The sequence below is a fragment of the Aristolochia californica genome, unplaced genomic scaffold (genome assembly GCF_029961685.1).
Source record: "Aristolochia californica isolate CCGP_79_NKW_82.1479 unplaced genomic scaffold, dmAriCali1.0.hap1 SCAF_1, whole genome shotgun sequence".
Taxonomy (NCBI): Eukaryota; Viridiplantae; Streptophyta; class Magnoliopsida; order Piperales; family Aristolochiaceae; genus Aristolochia; species Aristolochia californica.
The window spans coordinates 403,743-417,067 of NW_027181770.1; the positions used below are offsets into that span (position 1 = coordinate 403,743).

At 37.8% G+C, this 13,325-nt stretch overlaps 2 protein-coding genes across 2 annotated transcripts; both read left to right on the plus strand.

Moving 5' to 3' along the window:
• The first annotated feature begins 1,673 nt into the window (after nucleotides 1–1,673).
• LOC137961226 (trans-resveratrol di-O-methyltransferase-like) lies at nucleotides 1,674–3,123 on the plus strand. Its single transcript, XM_068808362.1, has 2 exons — nucleotides 1,674–2,502; nucleotides 2,598–3,123. The coding sequence occupies exons 1-2, from the start codon at nucleotides 1,717–1,719 to the stop codon at nucleotides 2,898–2,900; spliced, it is 1,089 nt and encodes a 362-aa protein (XP_068664463.1). The 5' UTR covers nucleotides 1,674–1,716; the 3' UTR covers nucleotides 2,901–3,123.
• A 5,490-nt stretch (nucleotides 3,124–8,613) lies between these two features.
• LOC137959652 (trans-resveratrol di-O-methyltransferase-like) lies at nucleotides 8,614–10,078 on the plus strand. The gene is made up of 2 exons (XM_068807005.1): nucleotides 8,614–9,445; nucleotides 9,541–10,078. The coding sequence occupies exons 1-2, from the start codon at nucleotides 8,660–8,662 to the stop codon at nucleotides 9,841–9,843; spliced, it is 1,089 nt and encodes a 362-aa protein (XP_068663106.1). The 5' UTR covers nucleotides 8,614–8,659; the 3' UTR covers nucleotides 9,844–10,078.
• Nucleotides 10,079–13,325: the final 3,247 nt, after the last annotated feature.

Genomic DNA, 13,325 nt, shown 5'->3' on the forward strand with positions numbered 1-13,325 from the left:
CACTTTGATTGAGATCCCAAAATTCCCCCCATTCTCTACATAAGGCTGAATCAGTCTTTGCCCATTTTTCCTTGCCATCATAATATGTCGTCAGATCATTCTCAAAAAAAAAAAAATGTCTTCTGATTCCATGTTTACTCCAATCACAAGACTGAATCACGTATGCAAGAAAATTCATTAACTAATAAGTTTGAAGTTTTTTTTCCTTCTTCCTATGATAAAGAGGATTTGTTTTCTTTTCTTGTCAAGGAATTCAAGATTTTGTCTCGGATCGTTTCTTCGGGGGAGGAGGGGAATTTTAAAAATGTAAATTGTCCACTACATATCGTCTTTGCGTTAAGAATGGGACTGCTTCCACTACTTGAGAAAGAAATACAAAAGGGACTGTAATGTGGCCATGGCTGTGAATAGCTTGACCCATGCCACACCCCCATGATGATACAATCACAGCTGCTCATCTTGTGGATTTGAGCCATGCTCCAGTGCCTCAGAATGCATCAACTACCTCTGCTGGCCAGTACTAAGTAAAAGCAAAAGTAGCTCCTCGCTATTGTCATTCAGAAATTTTGCTGGTAGAGTCTTATCCGTTTATTTTTCATTCCAAACTTGTTTATGTCTTCAAGTAGTTCTCAGAAAATGTTTTCATCGATTTCGTATCTTCTTAAATCTTTCCCACCATGTTTCACGTTTCCTTTTCATGTTCTAGTTATATTTAAGATAGCGATTTTCAAAATGGGAGGCCAAGGGAGGAAAAGTAAATAAAATTGTAATCAATGGGTTGCTGGTGATAAGAGATAAGCTTATCCCTTATCAGTTGTTTCCTGCTCTTTCAACAAAAAAGAAAGCAAACCAAATCCTCCGGTAGACATCGTGTTTCCAAAAGGAAGCAGCGACTGCAAGTCAGCTACTCCGCCACTAAAAGCCAGGCGAGGCGATGCTCGTACTGAAATTGCCTCTCTCTCTCATTGGACAGCCACGGTCTGCATCTTGGTAGCTTGTGATAGGAGATAAGCTTATCCCTTATCAGTTGTTTCCTGCTCATTTCATGTTCTAGTTATATTTAAGATTTTGTGATTTTGTAAATAGGAGGCCAAGGGACGAAATCTAAATAAAATTATAATCAATGGGTTGTTGTTTCCTCTTATTTCGACAAAAAAAAAAAAAACAAATCAAATCCTCCGGTAGGTATCGTGTAGCCTCAAGGAAGCAGCGACTGCAAGTCTGCAACTCGGCCACTAAAAGAATGGCCAGGCGATGCTCGTAATGAAGGTGTCTCTCTCTCTCATTGGACAGCCACGGTTATAATAAGATCACTTCTGCAAGTTGGTAGCATGGGACAAGCTTCATGCTCCTGTCCCTTAAAGAGTGCTGCTTCGACTGCTTCTGCTTGGCAGCACTGAGGTCCGCATATGGCAACCATACACTGAAACCAGCGCCAGTACCAGTCCACAACACATGCACATGAACGACATGATCCGTTGGGAAATGGATCAGTGTTTTAAATATATCATGTAGTCCGGTTTGGTGGATCGAAAGGATCCCCTAGCTAGCTATGAAGTTGATTGACGTGCCATTTGAATTAGTAAATTAATTAGGCACCATTTTCTTCTTTCTTCGCTCTATAAATCCTTCCAAAAATTAACCAGATCGTGGACGAGCCATTTGTAGATCTTGTAGCCTCTTGTGACTAATCAGGTTCAGTCGCGACATCTGAAGATGGTCTTGGAAGAAGGTGGAAGCAGCGAGCTACTGCAAGCACAAGCTCACCTGTATAACCAACTCTTCAGCTTCATAAACCCCATGTCCCTCAAATGTGCAGTGGAGCTGGGTATACCAGACGTCATTCACAACCATGGCGAACCCATGAGTCTCTCTGATCTCGTCTCAGCCATTCATATTCCCGTATCCAAAACCCATCAACTTCACCGCCTCTTGCGCCTGCTTGTCCACACTGGGATGTTTTCCCTCTCAGTCGAGAAACACAGAGACGGAGAAACAGACAAGATGGAGGAATTCTATGATCTTACGCCCTCCTCCAGGCTCCTTGTGAAAGATGGAACTACGGAGTGCCTCTCGCCCTTTTTGCTAATGATGCTGGACTCCTCGTTGATAAACCCCTGGCACTTCTTCTCTGAATCGTTGAAAAAAGAAGGAACAGCTTCATTTGAACTCTGCCATGGCCTTACCCCATGGGAGTACGCGAGCCGATGCCCGGAGTTCAACGACAACTTTAACCAGGCCATGTCAAGTGACACTCAGTTCTTGATGAGCACCCTCGTTGCAAAATGTGCGCATGTCTTCGATGGATTGAATTCCTTGGTCGACGTGGGTGGTGGAACCGGAGCAGCCGCCCGGGCTCTTGCTGAAGCATTCCCTAACCTGGAAGTCACGGTGCTAGACCTTCCACATGTTGTTGCCCACTTGCCTAACGACTCTGGTGTATATGTCACCGGCGGAGATATGTTCCAGTGGATTCCCCAGGCAAATGCTGTATTTCTCAAGGTACATAACAGTTAATTGGAACAATGTTTTCCTCGATCTTATCCCATCATGAAGTACTTTTGTTCTGAATTCTGATACGTTGAAATGGGTGACAGTGGATTCTGCACGACTGGAGTGATGACGAGTGCATAAGGATATTGCAGAAATGTAGGGAAGCGATTCCATCCAAAGAGAAGGGCGGGAAGGTGATCATACTGGAAGTGGTGGTGAATTCAAACAGAGGAGATCATAAATTCACAGAGGCACAGTTCTTCTTCGATTTGATGATGTGTGCGCTTGTGAACGGAAAGGAAAGAGGAGAAGATGAATGGAAGAAACTTTTCGAAAATGCCGGTTTCTCTCATTACAAAATAACACCCATCCTGGGCTTGCGCTCCGTCATCGAAGTCTTTCCCTGACCGGAATGAATCTCCATTATCCCATAAATAATTTCATGTTTCAAAAATAAGCTTCGAAATTGTTTATGTTATAAAACAATACAAGGGGCAGTTTGGTTATTTTATATGATGTATGTTTTCTAGTAAGAGTACTGTCTTACTCAACATGTTTTGATGTCTGTATGATCCAAATTTCATGTAATTTAGTGCTGTTGATTGGGAGTTACAAGTGGTTAAATGTATGAAGGACCTTTTGGCTTTTTTTTCTGACAATTTCTCTTTTTTCCTTTTTCTTTATTTTAATCTTCTTTATTTCATCATTCTAAATGGTCTAAGAGCGATAGAACCTGATTGCAAGCTAATGAAACTCCTCTTCCTCCAATAACCTCCATGACTTGTTCATAAAGGCGATTTTGAGGTTTGACATTGACTGTCTGTCAAAATTTTGATTTTTCTTTTTTATCTGTCTATAACCCTAAGGTTTAATAGTTTCTACAGCCTATTCAGTAGTTGTATGCTTGATTAGAGCCCCAAGTTGGACTTTTGACTTGGGATATTCCAATCTACGTAGTGCACAGACCAGTTACAGAGTTTGGTGTCTCTGTCATCATCTTATAAGCTAACGACAAATATTTTTTGGTCTTTTTGGATGGATAAGATTGGAATTGAAAACTTTTCTTGCATGTTCTTTTTTGTACCAATTTTGTGATGAGAACCCCACAAAGTTTGCGTAGGCACGTTGTCATCGTTCTGTTGGTTGGTTTGGCTATTATTTATGGCTGATTTTGGTGATATAATTACTCCCCACAAGGGAATTATGAGGTTTTTAGGGCAAAGACACGATCTTGATTACCACAGAGAGGCTAAATGGGTAAAACTACCTTAGTTGGTCTAGATCAATTCATTTCTATCTCAAAGCCAAACAGAAGTCGAATTTTATTAGGGATGATCGACTAGTGCCTCTAACTGATGATTGGAAAGAGGATAACCAGGTCATGACCTGGTTACTCAATAATATTGAGTCCAAGTTAAAAAACTAAATTATGAATTTTGAAACTACCAAAGAATGTGGATGTCTCTAGAAGAATTATATGCACTAGAAAGCATTACGAGTTATATGCTAAGTTGTTTAGTTTTAAGCGAGGTGAAAGATCTGTTATAGACTACTATAGTGAATTACTAGGTATTTTGAAAGGAAAAGTATATTTCACCCCTTTACTACTAATGAAAGTGAATTCTAAAAGTAACAAGGACAACTACATGTTGCTAAATTTTGGATGGATTAGGACCATATTTTGACGCAATCAGGGCCCAATTACTTTCATCGGATGATTTCTCATCACTTTCTATTGCCTTTAACAGAGTTTTACGTGTAGAGACAACCATTCTATCAAAAAAGTGTAAAGAGGCTAAAGGTGTTGATGCACTTGCACTTAACACTATGAGTCATTCAGAGTCTATTATAGGTCATGGGGGAAATATTAGAGGTAGAGTCCAGGATAATTCTTGCAGAGGACGAGGTCCAGGTCGAGGCAATGGTAAGAGTGAAAGGAAGTGTATTCATTGTGGCCGCACAGAACACTTCTCAAATAAGTACTTGAGTAAGTTTGGTAAGCTAAAGTGAGCAATTTTCCTTATTTATGATAGCACTGAATCACATACTGGATCTATAATAGGTATTCTACCAAGTCCACCTAACGAATTACAATAGCTTGCCACTTTATCTTTGGTAAGACTCCTAACGAATTTAGGTATGTCAATTTTACATGTACATCTATCATCTACCTAGGTTATTGAGTCAAGAGCTTCTACTCATAAGTCAAGTATGTCACCTTTATTTGTTGACTTGAAGGAGGCTTCAGTTATTAAGCATATCATACTCGTCGATTGGTCAATATCTTTAGATTAGAGAGCGAGTAATATTGTCTTGTCTCCATTTCTGTCACCTCAATCTATATTATTTTTCCCCAGATTTCCTTTTGAATCTATTATTAGTAAGTCATCTTACAAAAGCTATGAATTGTTCAATGAGTTTTTGTTCGTCTCTCTTTGTGTGTTTCAAGATCTCATGACAAGGAAGATGATTGGTTGCAGGTACAAGAGAGGTAGGCTATAACACTTGGAAGGTGATCCATAGTCATCGTCACATGCTCATAATGTTGTAGTCTCACCTTTTTGCGACATCTACTATTAGAACATCATTCCCTAATAAAGTTGGTACATCTATTTCTTGATTTTCCTTCAACTTTGTCATTTCAATGTGTATCAACTGGGCAAACATCATCAGACTACGTTTCCTTTAAGTCAAACAATGAACAATAATTTGTTTGAGGTTGTTCATTCAGATCTATAGGGACCTTGTCTTGTTTCTAGTATTTTTGGACATAAGTTTTTTTTTTGGGTCATTGGTAAGTTTAGTCGTACGACTTGGGTGTATCTCCTACGTAAGAAATATTAAGTATTTGATGTATTTCAAAACATACTTTGATGTTCTTTTTCATTTTTTCGCAATGACAATACTTTGGAGTTTATGAATTAAAAATTTTGTTGTCATATTTATTTATTCCATAACAAAATGGAGTTGTTCAACATAAAAATCATCATCTCTTAGAAGTTGCAGGCATGATACTTATTCATATGAATGTTCCCAAGTCGTATTGGGGTGATGCAATATGCACTGGTTATTTTCTTATAAATGGGATGTCTTCATTAGTTCTTGGGGGTAAAATTCTTATCCAAGTGTTGATTTTGTCTGATATTTTTTTATCCTCTCTCCCCTCATATTTTTGGGTGTTTTTGTTTTGCCATGTATTTTGTTTCTTTACCTTATAGACGAATTGTCTCATCATGTAATTAAATAAAAATATTTATAATTATTTTTTTCCATATTCTAGGAAGACATTTGTATCTAGTGACGTGACATTTTTTGAAGATGTTTCTTTCTTCTCTTCATCTCCTTTATATGTTATTCTACTTTTTTCAATTCCAATAATTATTGCTTCTACTCTTATGGAGGATGTTCCTAGTCCCTCACAAGCTACTTCTACAGAAAAACCTTTACAAGTGTAACAATAAAGGCATACCACTCAACACCAAGTCCAAGTTTCTTCTCCCACCTATTCGAGAATCCTCTTCGCATGCAGTTCCTAAGGTAATTGGTTTTCATCTTTCGATTGATCTTAAATAAAGTGTTTGTAAGTCTACACGATATTCATTGTCTAATTGTGTTTTTAATTCCGTACCTGACTGGTACAAATAGTTTTTGTTCTGGTCTTCCTATGCCATTTCTTCTTAGTAGAAGTAGGTTATGGATGATGGAATGGAGCTTTACGAGACAAAGGTACAAGGGTTTTATATGGTATACCTCCAAGTGCTACAATTGTTGGGTGTTCTGGGTATACATAGTGAAATACCAAGCAAATGGTTTGATTGAGAGATATAAAACTTGATTGGTTGCCAAAGATGCACTCAAACTTATGACATCGATGTTTTTTAGACTTTCTCACCCGTAGTCAAGCTGACTTTAGTTCATATTTTGGAGTGTATTGTAGTTAACTAGGGTGGATACTCTTTCAACTAGACGCTAAAAAACATGCCTTCTTTTATGGAGATTTAAAAGTAGGGGTCTATATGAAGTAACCTTCTCAAGTATGTTGCTCAAGGGGAGTCTCAAAAGATATGTAGACTAAAGAAGACAATATAAGGTCTTAAAAAGAGCTCTAGGGGTTTGATAAGTTCAGCTAGGTATTAATGTCCTTTAGATTCTCTTAGAATAAATGTGGTCACTTTCTCACTGTTATGAAGCACAGATTTGGGATTTTAGTACTACTAGTTTATATGGATGGTATTATCTTACCAAGACATGATAGAAAGGGCATTGAGGAGGTAAAAGAGAACCTTGCTAAACATTCCCACATCAAAGATTTAGGTTAGTTAAAATATTTCCTTAGATTTGAAGCAGATAGAAGCTAGGAAAAACTACTAAACCAGAGAACTCTCATATATGGCCTTATGAATTAGACTCATGCACCTTAGGTGAATAGATCCCAAGTAAGTGGAATTTGATCTCAGGTCAATATTGTTTTTATTTAAAATATTAATTAACAAATATCCTTAGAGCTTTCTATCATTAAAGTAATTAGCACTGGGGTAATTTCAGCAACTTGAAAAAATCTTATTTCATACTTCTGTTTTTCAAAATAACCCGGGAAACATGTAAACATCTACGAAACAAGTAGTATCTATTACATTTCAAAACCTTTAGACAATAAATAAGTAAAATTACCTGAATTTCTTAAATGGATAAGGACCTTTGTTTCTATCCATTTATGACTAGCCAGCTAATAGGATAGATAAGGTAATCAGGTGAACTTGCCCCTTGAATGTTAGCATGGCTCACTTTTTGGTTGGATAAGAGGGGTAGAAGAAGAGAAGACACTCTCGATGATTTTTTGGTTGCCTTTAATTGGAAACATCTCCTAGGAAATCACCATTTTTAAAAGAAATTTTTTCCAGAGAGAGATGTCTCAACAAAATTGAAGGCATTTTAGTGCTCCCTAAAAGCTAATTTTTACCTAAAAATGAGTTTCTAACGTTTCTTGGAAAGAACACTAATAATACATATGTTCTGAAGTAGATTGATTGCCATTAATTTTGGCCTTCAGCACTTTGGTTGAGATCCCAAAATTCCCCCCATTCTCTACAGAATCAATCTTTGCCCAATTTTCCTTGTCATCATAAGTTGTCTTCTGATCATTCTCAAAAAAAAAAAATGTCTTCTCATTCCATGTTTACTCCAATCACAAGACTGAATCACGTATGCAAGAAAATTCATTAAACTAATTAGTTTGAAGTTTTTTTTCTTTCTTCCTATGATAAAGAGGATTTGTTTTCTTTTCTTGTCAAGGAATTCAAGATTTTGTCTCGGATCGTTTCTTCGGGGGAGGGGGGGAATTTTAAAAATGTAAATTGACCACTACATGTCGTCTTTGCGTTAAGAAAGGGACTGCTTCCACTACTTGAGAAAGAAATACTGAAGGGACTGTAATGTGGCCATGGCTGTGATTAGCGTGACCCATGCCACACCCCCCATGATGATACAATCACAGCTGCGCATCTTGTGGACTTGGGCCATGCTGCAGTGAAGCATCAACTACCTCTGCTGGCCAGTACTAAGTAAAAGCATAAGTAGCTCCTGGCTATTGTCATTCAGAAATTTTGCTGTTAGGGTCTTATCCGTTTCTTTTTCATTCCAAACAGTTTCTTCGATCTTGTTTATGTCTTCAAGTACTTTCTCAGAAAATGTTTTCATCGATTTCGTATCTTCTTAAATCTTTCCCACCATGTTTCACGTTTCCATTTCATGTTCTAGTTATATTTAAGATTTTGTGATTTTGTAAATAGGAGGCCAAGAGACGAAAACTAAATAAAATTAAAATCAATGGGTTGTTGTTTCCTGCTATTTCGACAAAAAAAAAAAAAAAAAATCAAAACCTCCGGTAGATATCGTGTACCAGTCCACTACACATGCACATGAACGACATGATCTGCTGGGAAAAGGATCAGTGTTTTAAATATATCATCTAGTCCGGTTTGGTGGATCGAAAGGATCGCTATGAAGTTGATTGACGTGCCATTTGAATTAGTAAATTAATTAGGCACCATTTTCTTCTTTCTTCGCTCTATAAATCCTTCCAAAAATTAACCAGATCGTGGAAGTGCCATTTGTAGATCTTATAGTCTCTTGTGACTAATCAGGATCAGTCGCTTGACATCTGAAGATGGTCTTGGAAGAAGGTGGAAGCAGCGAGCTACTGCAAGCTCAAGCTCACCTGTGGAACCATCTCTTCAGCTTCATAAACCCCATGTCCCTCAAATGTGCAGTGGAGCTGGGTATACCAGACATCATTCACAACCATGGCGAACCCATGAGTCTCTCTGATCTCGTCTCAGCCATTCATATCCCCGTATCCAAAACCCATCAACTTCACCGCCTCTTGCGCCTGCTTGTCCACACTGGGATGTTTTCCCTCTCAGTAGAGAAACACAGAGATGGAGAAACAGAAAAGATGGAGGAATTCTATGCTCTTACGCCCTCCTCCAGGCTCCTTGTGAAAGATGGTACTAAGGAGTGCCTCTCGCCCTTTTTGTTAATGATGCTGGACTCCTCGATGATAAACCCCTGGCACTTCTTCTCTGAATCGTTGAAGAAAGAAGGAACAACATCATTTGAACTCTGCCATGGCCATACCCCATGGGAGCACGCGAGCCGATGCCCGGAGTTCAACGACAACTTTAACCAAGCCATGTCAAGTGACACTCAGTTCTTGATGAGCACCCTCGTTGCAAAATGTGCGCATGTCTTCGATGGATTGAATTCCTTGGTCGACGTGGGTGGTGGAACCGGAGCAGCTGCCCGGGCACTTGCTGAAGCATTCCCCAACCTGGAAGTCACGGTGCTAGACCTTCCACATGTTGTTGCCCACTTGCCTAACGACTCTGGTGTATATGTCACTGGCGGAGATATGTTCCAGTGGATTCCCCAGGCAAATGCTGTATTTCTCAAGGTACATAACAGTTAATTGGAACAATGTTTTCCTCGATCTTATCCCATCATGAAGTACTTTTGTTCTGAATTCTGATACGTGGAAATGGGTGACAGTGGATTCTGCACGACTGGAGTGATGACGAGTGCATAAGGATATTGCAGAAATGTAGGGAAGCGATTCCATCCAAAGAGAAGGGCGGGAAGGTGATCATATTGGAAATGGTGGTGAATTCAAACAGAGGAGATCATAAATTCACAGAGGCACAGTTCTTCTTCGATTTGATGATGTGTACACTTCTGAATGGCAAGGAAAGAGAAGAAGATGAATGGAAGAAACTTTTCGAAAATTCTGGTTTCTCTCATTACAAAATAACACCCATCCTGGGCTTGCGCTCCGTCATCGAAGTCTTTCCCTGACCGGAATGAATCTCCATTATCCCATATGTGTACTAGTCGATAAATAATTTCATTTTTCAAAAATAAGCTTCTAAATTGTTTATGTTATAAAACAATACAAGGGGCAGTTTGGTTATTTTCAAGTAAGAGTACTGTCTTACTCAACATGTTTTCGATATGGTTTCGATAAATATGATCCAAATTTCATGTAATTTAGTGGTGTTGATTGGGAATTATAAGTGGTTAAATGTATGGAGGGCCTATTAGTCATTGTATCTAACTCTCAATTAAGTGAATCAAAGGGATTTGGAAAACGAAGTTGATCCCTAAGGGGAGACCTTTTGGCTTTTTTTCTGATAATTTCTCTTTTTTCTTTTTTCTTTATTTTAATCTTCCTTATTTCATCATTCTAAATAGTCTCAGAGCCATAGAACCTGATTGCAAGCTAATGAAGCTCCTCCTCTTCCTCCAATAACCTCAATGACTTGTTCATAAAAGCGATTTTGAGGTTTGACATTGACTGTGTGTCAAAATTTATATTTTTCTTCTTTATCTGTCAATAACCCTAAGGATTAATAGTTTCTACAGCCTATTCAGTAGTTGTATGCTTGATTAGAGCCCCAAGATGGACTTTTGACTTCGGATATTCCCATCTACGTAGTGCACAGACCAGTTACTGAGTTTGATGTCTCTGTCATCATCTTATAAGCTAACGACAAATATTTTTTGGATGGATAAGATTGGAATTGAAATTTTTTCATGGATGTTCTTTGTTGTTGGTGCATATAAATGTGATTGATAAAAGCCAATTTTGTGATGAGAAGCCCACAAAGTATGCGTAGGCACGTTGTCTTCATGAAGCTTGTGGTTGGTTGGTTTGGCTATTATTTATGGCTGATTTTGGTGAAATAATTACCCCCCACAACAGAATTATGAGGTTTTGAGGGCAAATATACGATTTTGATTACCACAGAGAGGCTAAATGGATAAACTACCTTAGTTGGTCCAGATCAAATCGTTTCTATCTCAAAGCCAAACAGAAGTCGAATTTTATTAGAGATGATTGACTAGTGCCTCTTCCTGATGATTGGAAAGAGGATAACCAGGTCATGACCTGGTTCCTCAATAATATTGATTCCAAGTTAAAGAACCAAATTATGAATTTTGAAACTACCAAAAAATGTGGATGTCTCCAGAAGAATTATATGCACTGGAAAGCAGTATAAGTTATATGCTAAGTTGTTTAGTTTTAAGCGAGGTGAAAGATCTGTTATAGACTACTATAGTGAATTACTAGGTATTTTGAAAGAAAAAGTATATTTCACCCCTTTACTACTTACGAAAGAGAATTCTAAAAGTAACAAGGGCAGCTACATGTTGCAAAATTTTGGATGGATTAGGACCAGATTTTGACGCAATCAGGGCCCAATTACTTTCATCGGATGATGTCTCATCACTTTCTATTGCCTTTAACAAATTTTTACGTGTAGAAACAACCCTTCTGTCCAGTAAGTGTCAAGAGGCTAAAGGTGTTGATGTCCAGTAAGTGTCAAGAGGCTAAAGGTGTTGATGCACCTGCGCTTAACTCTATGAGTCATTCAGAGTCTATTATAGGTCATGGGGGAAATATTAGAGGTAGAGTCCAAGATAGTTCTGGTAGAGGACGAGGTCAAGGTCGAGGCAATGGTAAGAGTGAAAGGAAGTGTATTCATTGTGGCCGCACAGAACACTTCTTAAATAAGTACTTGAATAAGTTTAGTAAGCTAAAGTGGGCAATTTCCCTGATTTATGATAGCACTGAAGCATATACTGGATCTGTAATAGGTATTCTACCTAGTGCACCTGCTTAATTAAAACAGTTTGCCACTTCATCTTTGGTAAGACTCCTAATGATTTTAGGTATGTCAATTTTACATGTGCATCTATCATCTACCTAGGTTATTGACTCAAGTGCCTCTACTCATAAGTCAGGCAAGTCACCTTTATTTGCTAACTCGAAGGAGGCTTCAGTTATTAAGCATATTGTACTCGTCGATTGGTCAATATCTTTAGATTAGAGAGTGTGTAATATTGTCTTGTCTCCATTTATGTCACCTCAATCTATATTATTTTTTCCCAGATTTCCCTTTGAATCTATTATTAGTAAGTCATCTTACAGAAGCTATTAATTGTTCAATGAGTTTTTGTTCTTATCTCTTTGTGTGTTTCAAGATCTCATGACAAGGAGGATGATTGGTTCCAGGCATAAGAGAGGTAGGCTATATCAATTGGAAGGTGATCCATAGTCATTGTCACATGCTCATCATGTTGTAGTCTCACCTTTTTGCGGCATCTTCTATTAGAACATCATTCCCTAACAAAGTTGGTTCATCTATTTCTTGATTTTCCTTCAACTTTGTCATTTCAATGTGGCTCAACCGGGCAAACGTCAGCAGACTACGTTTCCTTTAAGCCAAACAAAGAACAATAGTTTGTTTGAGGTTGTTCATTCATATCTATAGGGACCTTGTCTTGTTTCTAGTATTTTTGGATATAAGTAATTTTTTGGGTCATTGGTGAGTTTCGTCGTACGACTTGGGTGTCTCCTACATGCAAAATATGTATTATTTGATGTATTTCAAAACCTACTTTCATGTTCTTTTTCATTTTTTTCGCAATGACAATAATTTGGAGTTTATAAATTAAAAATTTGATCATTTTTGTTAGAATAATGACATCATTCCTTAGTCATCATATATATTTATTCCACAACAAAATGGAATTGTTGAACGTAAAAATCATCATCTCTTAGTAGTTGTAGACATGATACTTATTCATATGAATGTTCCCAAGTCGTATTGGGGTGAAGCAATACTCACTGGTTGTTTTCTTATAAATTCCTCATTAGTTTTTGGGGGTAAAATTCTTATCCAAATGTTGATTTTGTCTGCTACTTTTTTATCCTTTCTCCCCTCATATTTTTGGGTGTGTATGTTTTGCCATGTATTCTGTTTCTTTACCTTATAGACGAATTGTCTCATTGTGTAATCAAATAAAAATATATACAAATATTTTTTTTCTATATTCTAGGAAGACATTTTTATCTAGTGACATGGCATTTTTTGAAGATGTTTCTTTCTTCTCTTCATCTCCTTTATATGTTATTCTGTTTTTTCTCAGGTCCAAGAATTATTGCTTGTACTCCTATGGAGGATGTTCTTAGTGCCTCACAAGCTACTTCTGTAGAAAAACCTTTACCAGTGTAACAATAAATGCATACCACTCAACACCAAGTCCAAGTTTCTTTTCCCACCTATTCCAGAATCCTCTTCGCCTGCAGATCCTAAGGTAATTGGTTTACATCTTTTGATGGATCTTAAAGAAAATGTTTGTAAGTCTACTCGATATCCATTGTCTAATTGTGTTTTTAATTCCCTACCTGACTGGTACAATTAGTTTTTCGTCCTTGTCTTCTTGTGTCATTACTTTTTCTATTCAGGATGCTCTTTTATCTACTTAATAGA